Raw genomic sequence first — 23727 nt, 5'->3', positions numbered from 1 at the left:
GCCTTTTCTCCTCCCTTCCCTTCTCAGTCACAGAGGCAGACTCAGTGCCAGAGACCCAACCATTGTGACTTTCCTCTGTTAGATCATTCTTCCCACACCCACCACTCCCCAATGGTATCCAAAGTGATATACATGTTGATGAGGGGGATGGGCACAGGGGTACTCTGCACTGGCTCCTTAACCTCTTTCTCCTTCCTGTCACTCAGTTTCCTTTGTCCTGCACCTTGGGTGTAACTACCTCTCTGTATGTCCCCTCAGCTCCCGAATCGGAGTTCACCTAGTTCCAGCTCCAACTCCATAGCGAGGACTGTTAGAAGCTACAGCTGGATACGCTTCTCGCAGTTGTAGTTGTCAGGGATACTGGAGGTCTCCCTGCCTTCCCACATGAAGAGCATTCCACTATCCTGCCTGGCATCTCTACTGTACTAGCTGAGCAGATATAACAAAGAAAAAAAAAGAAAAGAAACTTGAGGTTTTCTTTCCTTTGCTTTCTCTAACTGAAAGCCACTCTTTGTTGAAAAGCTAAGGCCTCAAGATTACCATTCTGACTATTCCACTCAGATGATGGCTGCTGTGCTTGCTCTTGCCTTCCTTTAATTTGCTCTTATTAATCAATCCAAAATGCTGATTGGCCACTGGTCAAAGCACTTTTCTGGCTGCTGTGACCCACTGATGCTTTTATCCTCAGGCAGTGGACCTGATTGAAGTCCCCACCTCTCCAAACTTCACATATCCTGATTGGCCACTGGTCAAAGCTCTTTAAATATTCGAGCATCAAGTATTGGCCACCAACCACTATGCAAACAACAGCAAAGCCCACAAAGAGAGACCATGGTCTACTGTTCATCGGAAACTAATTATTCTCTCTAGCACTTCAACATCCCACAGGCTCTCTCTCTCACACACACTAACAAGGGAGAGACAGATATCGCTCCTTCCACAGCAACAGGAGAGACAACAGTCACTATTTTGATGTTACAGACTGATAAATCCTCTGTTTTTGTATCTCAATTGACTCCTTTCTTTTTGTCCTTCAATTCAGGCAGCTGGGCTTTGGTCTGTGCATCTACTTTTATAAGCAGTTTTCTGTCTCTCACTTGAAGTTAATGCAAAAACCTTAATACACACAGAGTAGATTTAGTATTTATACACACAAATGTCAAATGTTTACAACTTTCTTGACAGCCCATTAACTCTTTTCCGGCTTAAAAAAACAAGCCACATTTCACAAGTAACTGCCTGATCAGAAGCTCTACAAAGACCGTTATGGTCAGAATATTACTTTCATTATTTCTCTGAGGAGTATGGTCCTTTCTTGGTCCAATATTCTTTCAAACCAGAGGCAAAGAGGTTGGCAGCAACATTTACTTGTCCTTTGTTGGGCAACGGTTCATGGTGTTTGGCATGGAAACAATTGCGACATCATCCAGTGCCTTTCTTAAATTACTTTCATTTGACTTCATTGCAGGGGATGTGACATGCAAATGTCTCCAATCACATTGTAGTTGTCTTAGCCAATCACACCCCCACAATGCTGCTCCCCCTGCTTTTACCACATACAAGCTCAATGTGGCTTGTTACTTGTTGTATTTCACTGTTACAAATGTCATTCCCACAAGAGTTATCTTGTCTCCACTATGTTTTAATTGAATATCTGCAGATTTCAGTTTGGTATCTTTGAAATGCCATTCAAACTCATTTTCTGGAATGATTGAAACAGCTGAGTCAGTGTCCATTCCCATTTTAACTAATTTGCCATTCACTTCTAGTGTAAGCCATATTGCTTCCTATGGCTAATTTTCATACAGTAAATCTCAAGGTTACACAGTCTTGTGTCACTCTCGTTATCAGATTTTTCATCACAGCATGCTAATTAGTACTCTGTTTCAAACTGCAACTTGACTTTTTAGCTTTTTTTCTTCCGAGTAGTCCATTTATTTTTGACTGCCCAAAATGCTCTTTGCACGTGTCCTACTTTGCTGCATTTTCTGCAAGTTTTGCATTTGTTTGATGTTATTGTGAGCCCCAGCCACAACAGTAACAAGATTTGTTCAGCCTGGCTGGCTTCTGTTTGGACACTGCAATTTTGCTCATACTCACTTTCATTCAGGCCTGCAACTCAATTGCATCGATGTCTGTGGTTTCCATTGAAACAGCAATCTCAACCACTCTTTGAATGCAAGGTGTGTCCAGTTAGGAGCTGGTTTTGAACAGTTTCTTTCAAAAATTCCACTCTTTCTGTATCATTAAGTCCATTACCAAACTGACAATGCTCAGACATCTCTTCAATTCAACCACATATGCTGAAACAGACTCTTCTTTTGATACTGCTTATGAAACCTGAAGCATTCTGCAATCAACAATGGCTTCAATTGCAAATGTTTCTGCATTACTCTTACAAAGGCAACAAAGCCCGTTTCTGATGGTTTGGTTGGAGCAGTCAAACTTTGAAGCAAATACTGTGCTGTTAAACCCAATGTATTCAGCAAAATTGATATTCATTTCTCACTGGCTATTTCATTTGCTTCAAAATACTGTTCCAATAGCTCGGTAATTACCCACTATGTAATCAAAACAATCTTTCCAATGTAGCCAGTCACTTTTGATTTTTTTTAATGATTATTACCACCTGCTTCTCAGTTTTTATGAACCCTGAATTCTTCCATTTATAGCCTTTCTTTTAACTCGACGTCTGCATGTTTTAAGTTTCATTTTTAACCCGTGGTGTGTTTTTTTTAGTTCGAACATTTCACTTTGCTTTAACAGGTCGGTAGCCATCTCAGGTTCATTTTAAAAATATCTCGTCACCAATATTATGTTTGTAACTTCAAAACATTAAACTAATTCAAAGGAAGACACGGGAGTCCAAAATGCTGGTCTAACTTCGGGTTTACTTTAAGTGAGGTGCACACGCATCATATGGTAGCATGATAACGGATGCAGTTCACATATTTATACATATAACCCGTAATGAATTATTGAAACAAACAAAAGTGCTTTATCAACCAATATATACACAAGGTTACTCAAAAGTAATTGAAATATTAAATTCACAACGGCTACAAATCAATGCTGCAATCTAAGTTTTACAATCCACGATTCGTTGCAGCATATGATCACAGACCACATGAGAATGTTTCCTTCACAAAATTTATAGCACCCATTCTGCCCCTATGCAACACATTAATTATGTTGTATCTACTCTACTCTAGTTTATGATTAATGGTCTTCTCTCTCAAGATCTAGTGTCCTAACATACAAAAGGGGCCAGAATCTGTGGAAAACTCTCTTTAAGCCCCCTACCATCAGGCAGGAGGTACCATAGCATTAGGACAAAAACTGCAAGGACGGGAAACATCTTCATCTCCCAGGCCATAACACTACCTAACTCTCTGCCAGCACCCAAGTCTCAACACCCATGAAGTACCAGTAGTTTTATACCATTTACTTTATAACTTGTATCAAAGATGCACCACATTTGTTAATTTACTCATGGTAATAGGACTAAGAGATAGGAGCAGAAGTAGGCAATTTGGCCCACCGAGTCCTCTACACCATTTCATCATGGCTGATCCATCGCTCTCTCAGCCCAAAACTCATGCATTCTCCTCTTATCCCTTCATGCCCTGAATGATCGAAACTCTATCAACCTCTTCACTGTGGAAGACACTAGCGGTGTGCCACTTTTTTTGCCCATGAGGTCATGAGTGTCAGGGAGCAGCAGTAATGCCACTACTATTATAAAGGAAATCCTATATAGGCCTCCAAGTAGTAGCCAAGATGTAGGGTTGAGATTGTAAAGAGAACTGGAAAGGGCATGTAATAAAGGTAACGTCACAATTGTAATAGGGCACTACAATATGCAAGGAGATTGGGAAAATCAGTTGTGTGTCCAGACAGACAGACATACATACTTTATTGATCCTGAGGGAAATTGGGTTTCGTTACAGCCGCACCAACCAAGAATAGTGAAGAAATATAGCAATATAAAACTATAAATAATTAAATAAAAATAAGTTAATCATGCCAAGTGGAAATAAGTCCAGGACCAGCCTATTGGCTCAGGGTGTCTGACACTCTGAGGGAAAAGTTGTAAAGTTTGATGGCCACAGGTAGGAATGACTTCCTATGACGCTCAGTGTTACATCTCGGTGGAATGAGTCCCTGGCTGAATGTACTCCTGTGCCTAACCAGTACATTATGGAGTGGATGGGAGTCATTGTCCAAGATGGCATGCGACTTGGACAGCATCCAATCACAAGAGATGGAATTTGTCAAATACCTATAGGTTGGCTTTTGAGAGCAGCTTGTGCACAAGCCTGCTCGGGGAAAGGCCATCTTAGATTGGATGCTATATATCAGCCCAGATCTTATTAGGGAGCTTAACATAAAGGAACCCTTTGGAGGCAATGATCATAATATGATTTAATTCATACTGCAGTTTGAAAGGGAGAAGCATAACTCACATTCATCAGTATCACAAAGGAATAAAGGGAACAACATAGGCATGGGAGAGGAGCTTGCCCAGGTGGATTGAAAGAAGATACTGGCAGGGATGATGGCAGAACAGAGGTGGCTGAATTTTCTGAGAATAGTTCACAAGGTGTAGAATAGACATGTCCCACAGAAGAGGTTCTCAAACGGTACGGCAAAGCAACCATGGTAGACAAGGGAAGATAAGGAATGCATGAAAGCCAAGGAAAGGGCATACAAGGTTGCAAAAGTGACTGGGAAGTTGGATGATTGGGAAGCTTTTAAAAACCAACAAAAGGCAACTAAAAAGGATATAAGGGAAAAGATGAAATATGAGGGCAAACTAGCCAATAATATATATTATAGTAAATATACAGCAGGATAGTAAAAGTTTTTCAGTTATATAGAGAATAAAAGGGAGGTGAGAGTTGATATTGGAAAATGATGCTGGCTAGGTACTACTGGGGGACAAGGAAATGGTAGATGAAACTAATAAGTACTTTGCTTTACTCTTTACTGTGGATGACACTAGCTGAATACAAGAGGTTTGTGAATGTCAGGGAGCAGGAGTGAGTGTCATTGCTATTACAAAGGAAAAAGTGCTAGGCAAACTCAAAGGACAAAGTGGACAAGTCACCTGGGCTAGATGGACTACATCCTAGAGTCCTGAGAGAGGTTGCTGAAGCAGTAACAGATGCATTGGTCATGATCTTTCAAGAATCACTTGATTCTGACATGGTCCCAGAGGACTGGAAAACTGCACATGTCACCCCACTCTTTAAGAAGGAAGGAAGGAAGACAAAAACAAGGAAATTACAGGTCAGTTAGCCTAACCTCAGTGGTTGGGAATGTGTTGGAGTTCATTATTAAGGACGAATTTCAGGGTACTTGAAGACTAATGATAAAATAAGTAAAAGTCAGCATGGTTTCTGTGAAGGGAAATCTTGCTTAACAAATCTAATAGATTTCTTTGAGGAAGTAACAAGCAGGGTGGACAAATATAGGCATTTGAGTTGCCTTATATAAGGCAGCTTAACAACATAAAATCCTATGGTCTAACAGGAAAGATACTGGCATGGAGAGAGGAATGGCTGACAGGCAGAAGGCAGCGAGTAAGAATAAAGGGAGCCTTTTCTGGTTGGCTGCCAGTGACTAGTGCTGTTCCTCAGGTGTAAGCTACCTTCCACATTGTTTGTCAATGATCTAGATAGTAGAGTTGATGACTTTTATGTAAAGTTTGCAAATAATACGAAGATGGGCGTTGTTGTAGCAGTGCTCAGGAAGCAATGCAATTGCAGCAGTACTTAGACAAATTGGAAGAATGGGCAAAAAAGTGGCTGATGGAATACAGTGTTGGGAAATGTATAATACATTTTGGTAAAAAGAACAAAAGTGCAGACTATTATCTAAATGGGGAGAAGGTTCAATCATCAGAGGTGCAGAGGGATTTAAGACACCTTGTGCAAGACTCCTAGGTTAATTTACAGGTTGAGTCTGTGGTAGAGAAGGCAAATGCAACGTTGGCATTTATTTCAATGGGAATAAAATATTAAAAACAAAGAAATAATGATGAAGCTTTATAAGACACTAGTCTAGCCGCACTTGTGGAGCATTGTCAACAGTTTTCGGCCCCTTATCTCAGAATGGATGTTTTCTCATTGTACAGAGTCCAAAGGAGGTTCACGAGGATGATTTCAGGAATGACAGGTTAACATCTGAGGAGTGTTCGGCGGCTTTGAGCCTGTGCTCATTGGAGTTTAGAAGAATGCATGGGGATCTCATTGAAACCTACCAAATGTTGAAAGGACTAGATGAGGTGGATGTGGAGAGGTGGAGATCTCTTCTGGTGGGGATATCCAGAACTAGAGGCAACAGCCTCAAAATTGTGGAGCAACCCTTTAAAAAAGAAGTCAGGATTAATTTTTTTAGCCAAAGAACGGTGAATCTGTAGAATGCTCTGCCACAGACTGTGGTGAAGGCCAAATCCATGGGTTTATTTATAGCATAGTTGGTAAGATTCTGGATTAGTCACTGCATCAAGGGATATGGTGACAGGGCAGGTGTATGAGATTGAATGGAATCTGGGATCAACCATGTTGAAATGGTAGAGCAGACTTGATGGGCTGAATGGCCTAATTCTGCTTCTTTGTCTTTTGGTAATATTACTTTATGTGTTAGGTGTATGAATTATATGTCCTGTCATGTGCACTTTTGTCCAGAGAAATGGTGTCTCGTTTGGCAGAATATAGTATATGATTGAATAATAAGAAGCTGAACTTAAACTTGAAACTTAGCTTCAAAATGCAGCCAATACTTTGTTACCAGTCTTCAAACTCTCTGACATTCAGTTACAAGGACAATTTTATAGAACTGGAACTGTAATTTAAAAGTGACATGGAATCTGCAAATGCAAAATGATGGAAATAGACAAAGTTGGTTCTCGTATTTGAAAAGGTCTTGTGTCAATAGCATTACAGAGTTCCTAGCAAAGGTAGACCAACAAACAATCCACAGGAGTCAGGCAACATACGTGGGAGTAAAGGAATTGTCAATGCTTTGGGTCAAGACCTTTCATGTGGAATCAATTCAACAAGCTCTATAGATGCTGCTCAGCTTACTGAGTTTAGAACACAGATTGTTACAGCACAATAACAATCTTCAAATTGCTGTGCTGACCTCTACAGTCCTGTAAGTGGTTCTAACTCCATAATCAAGTTTGCAGACAACACCACAGTGGTTGGCCTGATCAGATGGAGATGACGAGTCGGCCTACAGGGACGAGGTCCGGCACCTGGCCGCGTGGTGTGCCGACAACAACCTGGCCCTTAACACCCAGAAGACCAAGGAGATCATTGTGGACCTCAGGCATGCTACGAGCCACACTCACATCCCCATCTACATCAATGGAGCTGTAGTGGAGCGTGTATCAAGCTTCAAATTCCTTGGTATCCACATTTCCGATGATCTCACCTGGTCCCTGAACTCCTCCATCCTGATTAAAAAGGCAGAACAGCGCCTTTATTTCCTGCAGAGCATCAAGAAAGCTCACCTCTGTCCCAGGATACTGACAGACTTTTATCACTGTACCACTGAGAGCATACTCACCAACTGCAACTCAGCATGGTATGGCAATTGTCCCGTATCGGACAGCAAAGCACTCCAGCAGGTGGTGAAAACTGCCCAGCATTGAGAACATCTATCATTAACGCTGCCTGGGCAGGGTGAAAAGCATTATCAAGGGTGTATCTCATTCTAACTACGGACCTTTTACTCTCCTCCCATCCGGTAGGTGCAACAGGAGCCTCTGCTCCCACACCAGCAGGCACAGGAACAGCTTCTTCCCCAAGGCCGTGACCCTGCTGAACCTCACATCACAATGCTGAGCAGTATTGCACTCATATTGTACCATCTCAGTACTTTTATATTTGTGTGCTGCAGCACTTACCTTTTATTCACAGTTATTTTGTAAATAACACAATGCTTTGCATTTCTGGTTAGATGCTAACTGCATTTCATTTGGCATTTTGACTTCACTCAGCACAATGACAATAAAGTTAAATTTAATCTAATCTAACCTACTCCAAGACCAATCTAACCCTTCCCTCCCAAGTAGCCCTCCAATTTTTCTACCCAGGTGCATATCTGAGAATCTCTTAAATGTCCTGAATGCATCTGAGACTCCCACCACCCTAGCAGGGTGTTCCACATACAAACCCCTGAGGAAAAAAAACTTACCTCTGATATCCCCCTATTATTTCCTCAAATTATCTTAAATTTTCTGCTCCTCTGCATTAAACATGTCTACCCTGGAAAGAAGTCTTTCTTGTTCAATTAGAACTTAGAATAGTACAGCACAGTACAGGCCCTTCAGCCCACAATGTTGTGCCAACACTTAAACCCTGCCTCCCATATAACCCTTCACCTTAAATTCCTCCATATACCTGTCTAGTAGTCCCTTAAGTTTCACCAGTGTATCAGCCTCCACCACTGACTCAGGCAGTGCATTCCAAGCACCAACCACTCTGAGTAAAAAACCTTCCTCTAATATCCCCCTTGAACTTTCCTCCCCTTACCTCAAAGCCATGTCCTCTTGAATTGAGCAGTGGTGCCCTGGGGAAAAGGCGCTGGCCGTCCTTTTAATATCCTGTATACCTCTATCATGTCTCCTTTCGTCCTCCTTCTCTCCAAAGAGTAAAGCCCTAGCTCCCTTAATCTCTGATCACAATGCATACTCTCTAAACCAGGCAGCATCCTGGTAAATCTCCGCTGTACCCTTTACAATGCATCCACCTCCTTCCTATAGTGAGGCAACCAGAACTGGACACAGTACACCAAGTGTGGCCTAACCAGAGTTTTATAGAGCTGCATCATTACCTCGTGACTCTTAAACTCTATCCCTCAACATATGAAGGCTAACACCCCATAAGCTTCCTTAACCCTATCTACCTGTGAGGCAACTTTCAGGGATCTGTGGACATGTACCCCAGATCCCTCTGCTCCTCCACATTACCAAGAATCCTGCCATTTACTTTGTACTCTGCCTTGGAGTTTGTCCTTCCAGTGTACCACCTCACACTTCTCCGGGTTGAACTCCATCTGCCACTTCTCAGCCCACTTCTGCATCCTATCAATGTCTCTCTGCAATCTTAGACAATCCTTTACACTATTCACAACACCACCACCATTTGTGTCATCTGCAATCTTGCCAACCCACCCTTTTACCCCCACATCTAGGTCATTAACAAAAATCACGAAAAGTAGAAGTCCCAGAACTGATCCTTGTAGGACACTACTAGTCACAACCCTCCAATCTGAACCTACTCTTTCCACCATGACACACTGCTTTCTGCAGGCAAGCCAATTCTGAATCCACTTGGCCAAACTTCCCTGGACCCCATGCCTTCTGACTTTTTAAATAAGCCTACCATGTGGTACTTTTGTCAAATGCCTTACTAAAATCCATGTAGATTACATTCACTGCACTACCCTCATCCAGATGACCTGGTCACCTCCTGAAAGAACTCTATCAGGCTTGGTAGACACGATCTGCCATTCACATAGCCATGTCGACTGTCCCTGGTCAGACCATGATTCTCTAAATGCCCATTGATCCTATCTCTAAGAATCTTTTCCAATAGCTTTCCCACCACAGACATAAGACTCACTGGTCTATAATTACCCAGACTATCCCTATTACCTTTTTTGAACAAGGGGACAACATTTGCCTCCCTCCAATCCTCCGGTACCATTCCCGTGGACAACGAGGACATAAAGATCCTAGCCAGAGGCTCAGCAATCTCTTCTCTCGCCTCGTGGAGCAGCCTGGGGAATATTCCGTCAGGCCTCGGGGACTTATCCGTCCTGATGTATTTTAACAACTCCAACACCTCCTCTCCCTTAATACCACATGCTCCAGAACATCAACCTCACTCATATTGTCCTCACCATCATCAAGTTCCCTCTCATTGGTGAATACAGAAGAGAAGTATTCATTGAGGACCTCGCTCACTTCCACAGTCTCCAGGCACAGCTTCCCACTTTTATCTCTAATCGGTTCTATCTTCACTCCCGTTGTCCTTTTGTTCTTCACATAATTGAAGAATGCCTTGGGGTTTTCCTTTCCCCTACTCGCCAAGGCCTTCTCATGCCCCCTTTTTGCTCTTCTCAGCCCCTTCTTAAGCTCCTTTCTTGCTACCCTATATTCCTCAATAGACCCATCTGATCCTTGCTTCCTAAACCTCATGTATGCTGCCTTCTTCCACCTGACTAGATTTTCCACTTCACTTGTCACCCATGGTACCTTCACCCTACCATTCTTTATCTTCCTCACTGGGACAAATTTATCCCTAACATCCTGCAAGAGAACCCTAAACATCGACCACATGTCCATAGTACATTTCCCTGCAAAAACATTATCCCAATTCACACCTGCAAGTTCTAGCCGTATAGCCTCATAATTCGCCCTTCCCCAATTAAAAATTTTCCTGTTCTCTCTGATTCTATCCTTTTCCATGATAATGCTAAAGGCCAGGGAGCGGTGATCACTGTCCCACAGATGCTCACCCACTGACAGATCTGTGACCTGACCAGGTCCGTTACCTAATACTAGATCTAGTATGGCATTCCCCCTAGTCAGCCTGTCAACATACTGTGACAGGAATCCATCCTGGACACACTTAACAAACTCTGCCCCATCTAAACCCTTGGAACCAAACAAGTGCCAATTAATACTGGGGAAGTTAAAGTCACCCAGGATAACAACCCTGTTATTTTTGCACCTTTCCAAAATCTGCCTCCCAATCTGCTCCTTGGTATCTCTGCTGCTACCTGGGGACCTACAGAATACTCCCAATAGAGTAACTGCTCCATTCCTGTTCCTGACTTCCACCATACTGACTCAAAAGAGGATCCTGCTACATTACCCACCATTTCTGTAGCTGTAATAGTATCCCTGACCAGTAATGCCACCCCTCCTCCCCTCCCCCCCCCCCCCATCCCTTTTAATGCACTGAAATCCAGGAAAATTGAGAAACCATTCCAGCCCTGGTGCCAGCCAAGTCTCTGTAATAAAGGGCACCTTTTCTGGATGGTTGCCAGTGACTAGTGCTGTTCCTTATGAGTCAGCTACATTTTATGTTGTTTGTTATTGATTTAGATAATAGAATTGATGATTTTATGCAAAGTTTGCAGATGATATGAAGATAGGTGGAGTTGTAGCAGTGCTGAGGAACCAATGCAATTGCAGCAGGACATATACATTACATATACATATGACAATTTGTCATATACTTTAATGATCTGGATGATGGGGTTGTAAATTGGATTAGTAAGTATGTAGATGATACTAAGGTAGGTGGCGTTGTGGATAAGGATGTACATTTTCAAAGCTTGCAGAGAGATTTAGGCCAGTTAGGAGAGTGGGCTGAAAGATGGCAGATGGAGTTTAATGCTGATAAGTGTGAGGTGCTACATTTTGGTAGGAATAATCCAAATAGGACATACATGGTAAATGGTAGGGCATTGAAGAATGCAGTAGAACAGAGTGATCTAGGAATAATTGTGCATAGTTCCCTGAAGGTGGAATCTCATGTGGATAGGGTGGTGAAGAAAGCTTTTGGTATGTTGGCCTTTATAAGTTACAGCATTGAATATAGGAGTTGGGATGTAATGTTAAAATTGTACAAGGCACTGGTAAGGCCGAATTTGGAGTATTGTGTACAGTTCTGGTCACTGAATTATAGGAAAGATGTCAACAAAATAGAGAGAAAACAGAGAAGATTTACTAGAATGTTACCTGGGTTTCAGCACCTAAGTTATAGGGAAAGATTGAACAAGTTAGGTCTTTATTCTTTGGAGCGTAGAAAGTTGAGGGGGGACTTGATGAGGTATTTAAAATTTTGAGGGGGATAGATAGAGTTGACGTTGATAGGCTTTTTCCATTGAGAGTAGGGGAGATTCAAACAAGAGGACATGAGTTGAGAGTTGGGGGCAAAAGTTTAAGGGTAACATGAGGGAGAATTTCTTTACTCAGAAAGTGGTAGCCGTTTGGAACGAGCTTCCAGTAGAAGTGGTAGAGGCAGGTTTGGTATCGTCATTTAAGGTAAAATTGGACAGGTATATGGACAGGAAAGGAATGAAGGGTTGTGGGCTGAGTTCAGGTTGGTGGGACTAGGTGAGAATAAGCATTCGGCAGGGACTAGAAGGTCCAAAATGGCCTGTTTCTGTGCTGTAATTGTTATATGGTTATAGGACTTAGACAAATTGGAAGAATGGGCAAAAAGTGGCAGAAGGAATACAATGTTGGGAAATGTATGATAATGCATTTTGGCAATAGGAACAATAGTGTGGACTATTATCAAATGAGGAGAAAATTCAAACATCAGACTTGGACGTCCTCGGGCAAGACTCCCAGAAGGTTAATTCACAGGTTGCGTTTGTAGTAAAGAAGGCAAATATAATGGTGGCATTTATTTCAAGTGGAATAGAATATAAAAACAAGGAGATAATGCTGAAGCTTTATAAGGCACTAGTCATGCCACACTTGGAGTATTGTCAACAGTTTGGGCCCCTTGTCTCAGAAAGGATATATTGTCATTGAAGAGCCCAGAGGAGGTTCACAAAGGTGATTCTGAGATTGAAGGGGCTAACATATACAGTCAGCCCTCCTTGTCCGAGAGTTCCGCATGCACAAATTCAGCCAACAGCGAATCGAGAAAACCCAGAAGTGCTCTTCCAGTGCTTGGTTGTTCGAGCATTACAGACTTCTTTTCCTGTCATTATTCCCTAAACATTGCAGTATAACAACTATTTTACATAGCATTTACATTGTATTAGGTATTATATGTAACCTAGAGGTGATTTAAAGTATACAGGAGGATGTGCGTTGGTTACCATGGATCGGGATTGAAAAAAAATAGGAAGTTCTCTTATTATGTAAGTCGGAACAGGTACATCCAGTATTATTTAGCGTCAGTTAGTCAAGCGTTTGTCTTAGTATATAGTATATATTTTTCCTTTCTATGCATATAAAACACTTAAGAACGTATGTTTCATCGCTGGGCTCGGGTAGTTCCCAAGTTCGATCCAGTGACAGACCACTTCCGAGCCCGCTCTCCATCCGTGCCTGGTTGATGTGGAGGATCAAAACCCAAAATGCCAAAACCCAATAATTAAACCACTGCGTTGTTTAGTAATAATTGTAGCTTTCATCGGGGCAGGGCCTTTCTCACTTTATCCTTTAAAATTGTTCCGATCGTTGACCGACTGTAGCCTAACGCTTTTCCAATGACCGATGGCATTTCACCTCTTTCCGATCGCTTTATTATTTCCACTTTATTTTCAGTCGTAATTGTAATCATTTTCGTGAACAGAAACACTGCGGATTCAGAGCTCCACTGCCAGAACCTAATGTCCACTGTACTGAGACAGGTTAAATAAGGTCTGGGGTTCTGCTGCATCCTAAGATCCATCGCATTGAGACAGGTTGAATAAGGGACTTGATCATCCGCAGTTTTTTGGTATCCGCGAGGGGTCCCAGAACCAATCCCTCGCAGATAAGGAGGGCCGACTGTAAGGAGCATTTTACAGCCTTGGGTCTGTGCGCACTGGAATTTAGAAGAATGTGTGGGGATCTCACTGAAACCTACAGAATGTTGAAAGGTCGATGTAGAGAGGCGGGGTAACCAGAACTGGAAGGAAACAGCCTCAAAATTGAGGGGCAATCCTTTACTACCAAAGTAAAGAGAAATATTTTTAGCCAGAGAGTGGTGAATCTGTGGAATGCTCTGCCACAGAATGAGGTGGAGACCAAGTCCATGGATATATTTAAAGTGGAAGTTGATAGATTCCTGATTAGTCGGGATATGGTGAGAAGGCAAGTGTATGGGGTTGAATGGGATTTGGAATTAGCCATGATGAAATAGCAGAGCAGGCTAGATGGGCTAAATAGCCTAATTCTGCTCTTACGTCTTATGATCTTACAAAATGCTGGAGGAACTAAACAGGGCAGGAAACAACTCAGCCAGCTCCATCATGGGCACTAGCCTCCCCAGCTTCCAGCTGCCTCAAACTGGCAGCACTCATCATTAAGGACCCCATCACCCAGGACACACACTCTTCTCATTGTTACCATGAAGGAGGAGCCTCATTTCTATGGAAATGAAGACATCTTGTGGACTGAGACCTTTCATTAGGACTGGAAAGGAAGAGAAAAGATGCCAGAATAAGAATGTAGGGAAGGGGAGAGGAAAGACAATAGGCTAGAAGGTGATAGGAGAAGCCAGGTGAGTGTGGAAGATTGGATGAAGTAAGAAGCTGGGAGGTGATAGATGGAAAAGGTAAAGAACTAGAGAAGGAAGAAACTTACAGGAGAGGAGAATGGACCATGAAAGATGGGGATGTGGAAATCGAAAGTTGGCAGATGTTACTTAAACCCTACAAGTGAATGGTGATGCATGTTAAAGAGTCAAATACAGGTAGGACATGTACAGTAAGTTGCAGGGCATTCAGAAATGTCAATGAAATGTTCAAGGACCTTTGAGATTCAAGTCCACGGCTCCTAAAAGTGGCAATTCAGGTAGACAGAGTAATGATTAAGGCACAAGGCATGCTTGTATTATGGGTCAGGACATTAAATAAAAATTGGGATGTTATGCTGCAACTTTACAAAACACAGGTTAGACCTCACTTGTATATAATTCTGGTCACACTTAGAAAGAGTGTGACAGTGCTTGAAAAATTGCAGGAGAGAGCTTCACCAGGATATGGCCACAGTTCTGGGGAGAAACTAAATTCACTTTGTTTGTTTTCTCTGGAGCAAAGGAGGCCGAGGGGTTGAAGAACAGGGAAGGATCAGGCATAAAAAGAAGACACAGCCGACCGAGCGAAGCGATCATCAACAGTGGTCTGAGTCAGTGGTATGGCTTTAGCGAGGTAAGTGGGTAAGTGGACTTCGAGAACATGTCTGTAAGGTTAGTGCTTTGCTCTGGGTGTCAGATGTGGGAATCTTTCAGTCTCCCAGACAGTCACATCTGCGCAAGGTCCACCGAGATACAGCTCCTGAGAGAGCATGTTAGGGATCTGGAGCTGCGGCTTGATGACCTACAGCTCACAAGGGAAAGTGAGCAAGTGAGCAGTATATAGATAGGAGCTACAGGGAAATAGTCACCCCGTGACAATTCGGTGACTGTCAGGGAAGGGAAGGGAAGGGAAGGGAAGGGAAGAGCTCAGATAGTAGAGAGCACCCCTGTGGCCACCCCTCTCAGTAATAGGTATATCATTTTGGCTGCTATTGAGGGGGTCACCTGACAGATGATGACCATGACGATCGGGTCTCTGGCACTGAGCCTGCTACCACGGTGCAGAAGGGAGAGAAGAAAATGGGGAACGCGGTAGTCATAGGGGATTCCTTATTGAGGGGAACAGACAGGAGGGTCAAGTGCCTGTTAAAGATACCTGCAAGGTGTGCTGCCTCCCAGGTGCCAGGGCTGAGAAAGGGAGAAATAGAAATAACTAAAAGATAGCAAGCAACAGAGATGATACAAAGGACAGGCAGGAAATGAGGCTTAATCACAGCCGGTGGAATGAGTTACAGGGCAATAGAGGCATGGTACTGTTAAAACAGAAAGCAACAAATATTGGACTGAAAGTGTTATACAGGCAGTCCCCGAGTTACATATGATTTCCATTCCTAAGTCCGTCTTTAAGTTGGATTTGTACTTAAGTCGGAACAAGTACATCCGGTATTACTTAGCGTCAGTCAAACATTTGTCTTAATATATAGTATAAATTTTACCTTTCTATGCATATAAAACTCTTAAGAAATGTATGTATTCCAATAATTAAACCACTGCGTTGCTTAGTAATAACTGTAGCTTTCATCGGGGCAAGGCCTTTCACATGCTCCATTATTCTCACTTTATCCTTTAAAATTGTTCAGATCGTTGACCAACTGTAGCCTAACACTTTTCCAATGGCTGATGGCGTTTCAATTCTTTCCAATCACTTTATTATTTTCATTTTATTTTCAATCGCGATCGCTTCCCATCAACGGAACAGAAACACTGCGGGTGGCGGGCCCCAACCTCCGCTGGCTCCTGAGGTACGCTGGGTCCTAAGGACCACTGTACTAAATTCCCCGGGTCCGAAAGTCCACCACACTGAGACAGGTTAAATAGGACAAGTGGGGGCTGTGCTGGGTTTGGGTACTATATTTGATCCTCCACAAAATTCCGCGTGAACATTTTAAAAAGAAGGCAGCCATATCCAGCGGGCAGCAGAGTGAGTGGGCAGTGGAGTGAGAGGGAGCAGAGTGAAAGGGCTTTGGCTCTACGGGCTTCGGCGGTAACAGGACAAGGTGAGGCAATTGTTGATTGCTAAAGGAGGTAGTATGTGTATGAGGCCAGTTTTCTGTGGTTGGTGTCAGATGTGGGAGGTCCTGGAGTCTCCCGGCATCCCAGACAGCCACATCTGCACCCGGTGCATCAAGATGCAACTCCTAAGGGACTGTGTTAGGGAACTGGAACTGCAGCTCGATGACCTTTGTCTGGTCAGGGAGAGTGAGGAGGTGATAGAGAGGAGTTACAGACAGGTGGTCACTCCAGGGCCACGGGGAACAGAGAAATGGGTCACAGTCAGGAGAGGGAAGGGGAAGAGTCAGGTACTACAGAGTACCCCTGTGGCTGTACCCCTTGACAATAAGTTCTCCTGTTTGAGTACTGTTGGGGGGGGACAGCCTACCTGGGGGAAGCAACAGTGGCCGTGCCTCTGGCACAGAGTCTGGTCCTGTGACTCAGAAGGGTAGAGAAAGGAAGAGGAAGGCAGTAGTAATAGGGTACTCTATAGTCAGGGTTTCAGACAGGCGATTCTGTGGACACAGGAGAGAAACTCTGATGGTAGTTTGGCTCCCAAGTGCCAGGGTCCGGGATGTTTCTGATCGCGTCCAAGATATCCTGCGGTGGGAGGGAGAACAGCAAGAGGTCATGGTACATATTGGTACCAATGACATAGGTAGGAAAAGGGAAGAGGTCCTGAAAGAAGACTACAGGGAGTTAGGAAGGAAGTTGAAAAGCAGGACCTCAAAGGTAGTAATCTCAGGATTACCGCCTGTGCCATGCGACAGTGAGAATAGGAATAGAGTGAGGTGGAGGATAAATGCATGGCTGAGGGATTGGAGCAGGGGGCAGGGATTCAGATTTCTGGATCATTGGGATCACTTTTGGGGCAGGTGTGACCTATACAAAAAGGACGGGTTGCACTTGAATCCCGGGGGACCAATGTCCTGGCAGGCAGGTCTGATAGAGCTGTTGGGGAGGGTTTAAACTAGTTTGGCAGGGGGGTGGGAATCAGAATGTGAGTGCAGGGATTAAGGTAGAAGGACAAGGGCATGATGCTAAGAATTCTGAGTTGATGAGGAAGGACAGGCAGGGGACAGAACATAATTGTAGGGGTTGAAATATGTCTATTTCAATACTAGGAGTATTAGGAACAAGGAGGATGAACTTATAGCATGGATTAGTACGTGTAACTACGATGTTGTGGCCGTTACTGAAACTTGGTTGGAGGAAGGGCAGGATTGGATGATGCAGGTCCCAGGGTTCAGGTGTTTTAAAAGGAAAAGGATGGGAGGTAGAAAATTGGGGGGGGGGGGGGGGGAGTGGCATTGCTGGTCAGGGATAGTATCATGGCTATAGAAAGGAAGGACGCTGCAGAGCGAGTGTCCACTGAGTCGGTGTGGGTGGAAGTCAGAAATAGGAAGGGATCAATCACTGTGCTGGGAGTAGTCTATAGGCCCCCAAATAGCCCTCGGGACACCGAGGAGCAGATAAGCAGGCAGATTTTAGAATGGTGCAGGAAATACAGGGTAGTAGTTATGGGTGATTTCAACTTCCCTCATTGACTGGCACTTCCTGACTGCAAGGAGGATAGATGGGGCTGAATTTGTCAGGTGTGTTCAAGAAGGACTCCTGACACAGTATGTGGACCAGCCAACGAGAGGAGAGGCTATACTGGATTTAGTTTTGGGTAATGAACCTGGTCAGGTGACAGACCTCTTAGTGGGGGAGCATTCTGGTGAGAGTGACCACAACTCACTTAGCTTCAGCATAGCTATGGAAAGGGATAAAATCAGACAAAATGGTAAAGTGCTTAACCGGGGAAGGGCTAACTTTGAAGGGATGAGGCAGGAACTAGCGAGAGTAAATTGGAAACATGTTCAAAAGAAAAAGCACAGAAGTAATGTTGGAGAAGTTTAGGGGCCACTTGAGCTGGGTTCAGGATAGGTTTGTCCCACTGAGGCAAGGAAAAAATGGTAGGAAAAAGGAACCGTGGCTGACGAAACATGTGAGGCAACTCATCAAGAGGAAAAAGGAAGCATATGTTAGATATAAGAAGCAGGAATTAGGAGGGGCTTATGAGAAATATAGGGTAGCCAGGAAGGAGCTAAAGAAAGGACTTAGGAGAGCTCGAAGGGGGCATGAGAAGGCCCTGGCATGTAGGATTAAGGACAATCCCAAGGTGTTCTATGTGTATGTGAAGAATAGGAGGATGATGAGAACGAAGGTGGGACCGCTAAAGGATAAAGAGGGCAACATGTGCCTGGAAGTGGAAGAGGTTGGGGAGGTCCTAAATGAATACTTTGCTTCAGTATTCACAAGTGAAAAGGATCTTGATCAGGATGAGGTTGAAGTAGAGCGGGCCTGTGTGCTGGACAATGTGGAGATTAAGGAAGAAGTGCTGGATCTTTTTAAAAACATTAAGACTGATAAATCCCCAGGGCCAGAGATGATACACCCCAGGTTGTTGTGGGAATTGACAGAAGAGATCACAGGAGCATTAGCCATGATCTTTGAATCCTCTTTCACTGCAGGGGAAGTGCCAGAGGGCTAGAGAGTGGCAAATGTAGTTCCCTTGTTTAAAAAAAGTAATAGGGAAAAACCTGAGAACTACAGACCGGTGAGTCTTACATCGGTGGTATGCAAACTACTGGAAAGTATTCTTAAGGATAGGATCTACGAGCATTTGGAGAAGAACAGTCTACTCATGGATAGTCAACATGGCTTTGTAAAGGGAAGATCGTGCCTCACGAGCCTGATTGAGTTTTTTGAAGAGGTAACAAAAGAAATTGATGAGGATAGGGCAATGGATGTGGTCTACATGGACTTTAGCAAAGCATTTGACAAGGTCCCTCATGAGAGACCTTTCCAGAAAGTCATGAGGCATGGGATGAGTGGAACCTTGGCTGATTGGATAAAAAATTGGCTTAAAGGAAGAAAGCAGAGGGTAGTTGTGGAAGGAAAGTATTCTGTCTAGTGGTCGGTGACTAGTGGAGTGCCGCAGGGATCTGTCCTGGGACCCCTGCTATTTATGATTTTTATAAATGTGGGACCTATAGTAATGTGGAGCTTATTAATGGACACTGGATATCCCCCCTAATTTTCTTAAATGATGGTTACGAGGAGCAAAGCTTATACAGGCACTTGGGGGCAGCTAAAGGGTCCTGGGGGACCGCAGGGCGCATGTGATTGAGTAGTCGGGGACGGCCCCGCAGCATACATGGTAAGCTGATGAGCCTGTGTTCCAGTATTTCCAGAAAGGAAAATAAAGACGTTATTTTAAACTTCTGCACGCCTGGAAGTCCCTTTTGTGTCCAAGTGTGCAACAAATATTGGAGGCACCGCTGAGATAATTAACGTCACACTCAGTGTGGCAACAACCAGGACATGGATCGCCGTTGATTGATAGCGGCTCCGCGCAGCTTCGGGGCGCGGCTATACCACATATAATAGATCTGGAGGAGTTGGCAGAGGCCTTGTCTCAGAGACTATGGCTTTTGCAACTGGATCAGCTCAAAGAGGTGTGTGTGGAAGCTAAGAGACCATGTGAAAATGTTACCATAAGGTGAACGTTAATTAGACTAATTACTGAATCTATGGACAATGTAATTAATGATGAAGGGGAAGAGGTTGTGAAGTACACAAGAGAGTCATGAGTCTCCCCAAAATTTCCTCTTTAGAGCAATTGAGTTAAAAGAGAGGCTGTTACTTGCTTCAAAAGAAGTAGGGTCAGACGAGCAGTACAGTCCCGAGCTCATCCACAAGAGATTCTTGAGGTCAGTTAGTACTGGGCTGTCAAGTGACCATATCAAGTTTCAGCTTAAGCCTTATCTCAATGATCAGAGAATGACAGATGAAATACTCATCAATAGGATGAATGAAGCAGCCAGTGTTGAATCAGAAAGACAGTCCAAGCAAAGAAAGAACACAAGCAGCAGAGTCCCAAAAGTAAATGAATTACAGACAGAAATGCAGAGCAGTCAGCAGAGTCAGGGTGTAGCCAAAGCCAGAGTGGGGGTTCTAGAGCAGTCAGCAGAGTCAGGGTGTAGCCAAAGCCAGACTGGGGGTTCTAGAGCAGTCAGATGAAGTTGTGAAGCCTAGAAGCTTTAAAGCATCTGTTGTAGCTAGTTCAAGAGACAGAGCTTTATGAAATAGTCAGGCTGCTGAGAGAAGAAATGGCTAAAATAAGGAAAAGCATAACTAACTCTCAAGGATCCACCAGCCAAGTAACAATCAGTGTTAGGAGAGGATGTCAGGAGCAGGGAACAAGTGATCAGTGTGAACACTGTTTCAAGTGTGGGCAGACAGGGCACCTTTCAAGAGACTGTAGAGGACAAAGAAGGCTGGCAGGGAAATCTGACGGCAATGTGACAATCTGGCCTGTCAAAATCCCAGAATCATCAGCTCCAAGACCAGCTACACCAGATGACAAGGTGCATGAGCTTCTTTGCGAGGGAATCAGACAGCTGGAGGTGGAGTTAAGAGAAAATTGGGAAGGCTGAACAACAGATGGTGGGTGCTACCTATGCCAGTCATCTTTCTTTACGTCACCAAGCCAAGCTGACAGCTCTCATTGGGAAGAAGTGCATGGTGGATTGTTTCTTTGAGGGAGTAGCAACACAAGCACTATGGGATACTGGCTCACAGGTCACTATTCTTAATGAAAAGCAGACAGAGTCCTGTTTTCCACATGTCGGGGTACGGAACACGGATGAGCTCCGGGGTGAGAACGAGAAACTTGTGGGCAAAGCAGCAAACCAGACACCCATACCCTTTGCAGGATGGGTTGAGCTGAAGTTCAAGTTGGGATCAAATAGGGGCCCAATGCCAGAGCTGCTTGTGCCGGTGCTTGTCTCTAATGAGCTAGGAGTAGCAGAGCCACCGATCATCGGCTATAATGTAATTGAGCAGCTAGTGACGAATGGAATGGAGCAGCATCCAGAAGTTACACCTGCTGCGGTGCTTTTTCCATTGACTGCAAAAAAGCAAATGAGTTAATCCACATAGTGCCAAGCGGTGACCAGGATGACAAGGAGGGCGTGGTGAGAGTTGGAAAGACAGTGATTCCGGCAGGCCAGACCAGGGTGGTTAGGTGTAGTGTGAGGACAGGGCCCCTTTCCGCAAAACAGGAATTTCTTTTTGAACCGGATGAGATGCCAAAGAGAAACACAGACAACTGGACACATGCAGCCATGAGACATGGGACCCTCCAGTGTCTGTTGATCACCTGACTCCAGACCAGCAGGAAAGGTGAGCCAGATGCTGCGAGAAGAGTGTGTTGCATTTTCAAAAGATGAGAGTGATTGGGATGCATTCCATCTCTGCAGATAAAAATCAGACTGAGCAACACAATTCCTGTAAGGCGCACCTACACTTCGGTACCCAAACCACTCCACAAGGAGGTGAAGGAGTATGTGGAGGACCTACTGAATAGAGGATGGATTCAAAAATCCTGGTCCCCATACTACAGAAAGCACAAAAGGATGATTCAGTCATTGGCAAGGTGCGAGAGTATGTCATGACAGGACAGTGGCCTCATCAAAGGGGAAGAGACCGGTGTGATGACACCTCTGTTCTGGTAAGGGACAGAAACAAGTTGTATCTCAATAAAGATGGCATTCTGTACAGAAAGTTAGTGGCTTGAGATCAAATAGTGTCACCTAAAACATTCTATCAGCTGATATACAAGGAGCTGCATGAGGAGTGGAGCGGACATTCAGCCTGATACATGATCAATTCTATTGGCCTCATATGCAAAGAGATGTGGACCATTATGTGACCAAGGTGTGTAGCTGCCTGAAGTGGAAGTGTCCGAACAAGCCAACTAAAGCACCACTGGTTAATGTAGTAACCACATATCCTTTTGAGGTGGTTTCAATAGATTACCTGCATCTGGAAAGCTGTAAAGGAGGTTATGAGTATATCCTGGTTGTAATCGATCACTTTACGTGCTTTGCCCAGGCATACGCATGAACCAACAAGTCAGCAAAAACTGCTGCTGAAAAGATCTTTAGCGACTTTGCGCTCAAATTTGGATTTCTGGCCAAGTTGCATCATGATCAGGGCAAGGAGTTTGAGAATAAGCTGTTTTCCAAGCTGGAAGAATACTGTGGCATTCAAGGCTCATGCACAACGCCTTACCACCTGGCTGGAAATGGTCAGGTTGAGAGATTTAATCGAACACTCCTTTCCATGCTGAGAAATTTGACAGAGGAAGCCAAGTCAGATTGGAAGAGCTCCTTAGCCAAGGTCGTACATGTGTATAACTGTACACCTAGTGAAGCAACGGGATATGCCCCATTCTACTTCCTCTATGGTAGAAGCCCACGACTACCTGTGGACATTATGTTTGGCCTGACACCAAGTGACCAGAGCACTTCTCACAGTGAATATGCCAGTAAGTGGAGAAGGCGGATGCAAGAGGCATACAGGGTGGCATCTCAGACAGCTCAGATGGAGCAAAATAGAGCAAAGAAGCAGTATGACCGGAAGACTTATGGAGTGGAACTACAGCCAGGGTGTAGAGTATTAGTGCAGAACTTCAGGGACAGAGGAAGACCCGGGAAGCTCAGGTCTTATTGGGAGGAGCAAGTCCACATTGTAACCGAGAGGAAGCACAAGGACAGTCCAGTCTACGTTGTATGACCTGAGAGAGGCCCAGGAAAGACTGGAGTCCTACACAGGAACCTGCTACTGCCCTGTGACTTTCTGCCCATGCAGGAAAGACTAGAGTCCTACACAGGAACCTGCTTCTGCCCTGCGACTTTCTGCCTGTGGAAGAAGATGAGCAGGGGAAAAAGAAAATGCGAAAGAAAAAGCCAAACACAGATAAGAAGAGTGAAAGGCAGGAAAAGCAGAAGGAGGGAGACCCGGACAGTAGTTCAGAGGATGATAGTAACTCGAGATTCATCATCACAGGACCAGCAGAGTCATTTGACCCGTTTCAAAGCCAGCCAAGAGTGGAAACAGAGGAGTTCCAACCACAAGCAGCTGACAGGGAACTGGAGCAAGGTGGCGAGGAAGATGACTGTCCAGAGGAAGGTAGGATGGAACCAGAGATGGAGAGTGGAGAAACTGCAGGGGCTGAGCGAGAGGCGTTATTTGATGAAGCAGACGAGATGGATTTTGAGCAGCGGTCAACTTCCATTAGAAAGTATCCTTTCCGACAAAGAAACCCACCCAAGATACTCACATATAACACATTAGGCCAACTATCAGTCAAACATAGACCACTGATATATAGGACACTGGAACAGGTGTGACACGTGTGGGTCTGTGTAATGGGTTGTGGGGTAGACATAGGGTTAAAACCTTCAGTCTGAGATACACAGCCCGCACAAGTAGCGGAGTAGCACTTGAGATATTATCTGGCCAGTGAGGCCGGTTGCTGATACATGACATAAAGAGGAAGATGCATGTCATG

The 23727-nt window shown here is 44.2% G+C and overlaps 1 protein-coding gene across 16 annotated transcripts in view; it reads right to left on the bottom strand.

Annotated features, from left to right (window-relative positions):
• masp1 (MBL associated serine protease 1) overlaps positions 1–23727 on the bottom strand; it is a 404010-nt gene that overhangs the window by 300992 nt on the left and 79291 nt on the right. The window contains exon 7 of one of the 16 annotated variants that reach the window (XM_059990947.1): positions 2366–6369. The exons of 14 other annotated variants lie outside the window; for them this stretch is intronic. In XM_059990947.1, coding sequence (XP_059846930.1) covers positions 6281–6369 — 89 coding nt within the window. In that variant the 3' untranslated portion in view covers positions 2366–6280. Of the gene's footprint in view, positions 1–2365; positions 6370–11528; positions 12757–23727 lie in introns of those variants that run through there. One more of the 16 variants, XM_059990974.1, reaches the window with a different exon arrangement.

The sequence above is a fragment of the Hypanus sabinus genome, chromosome 2 (assembly GCF_030144855.1).
Source record: "Hypanus sabinus isolate sHypSab1 chromosome 2, sHypSab1.hap1, whole genome shotgun sequence".
Taxonomy (NCBI): domain Eukaryota; kingdom Metazoa; phylum Chordata; class Chondrichthyes; order Myliobatiformes; family Dasyatidae; genus Hypanus; species Hypanus sabinus.
The sequence above is the reverse complement of the archived record's forward strand: the minus strand, read 5'-3'. Positions and strand labels throughout refer to the sequence as shown.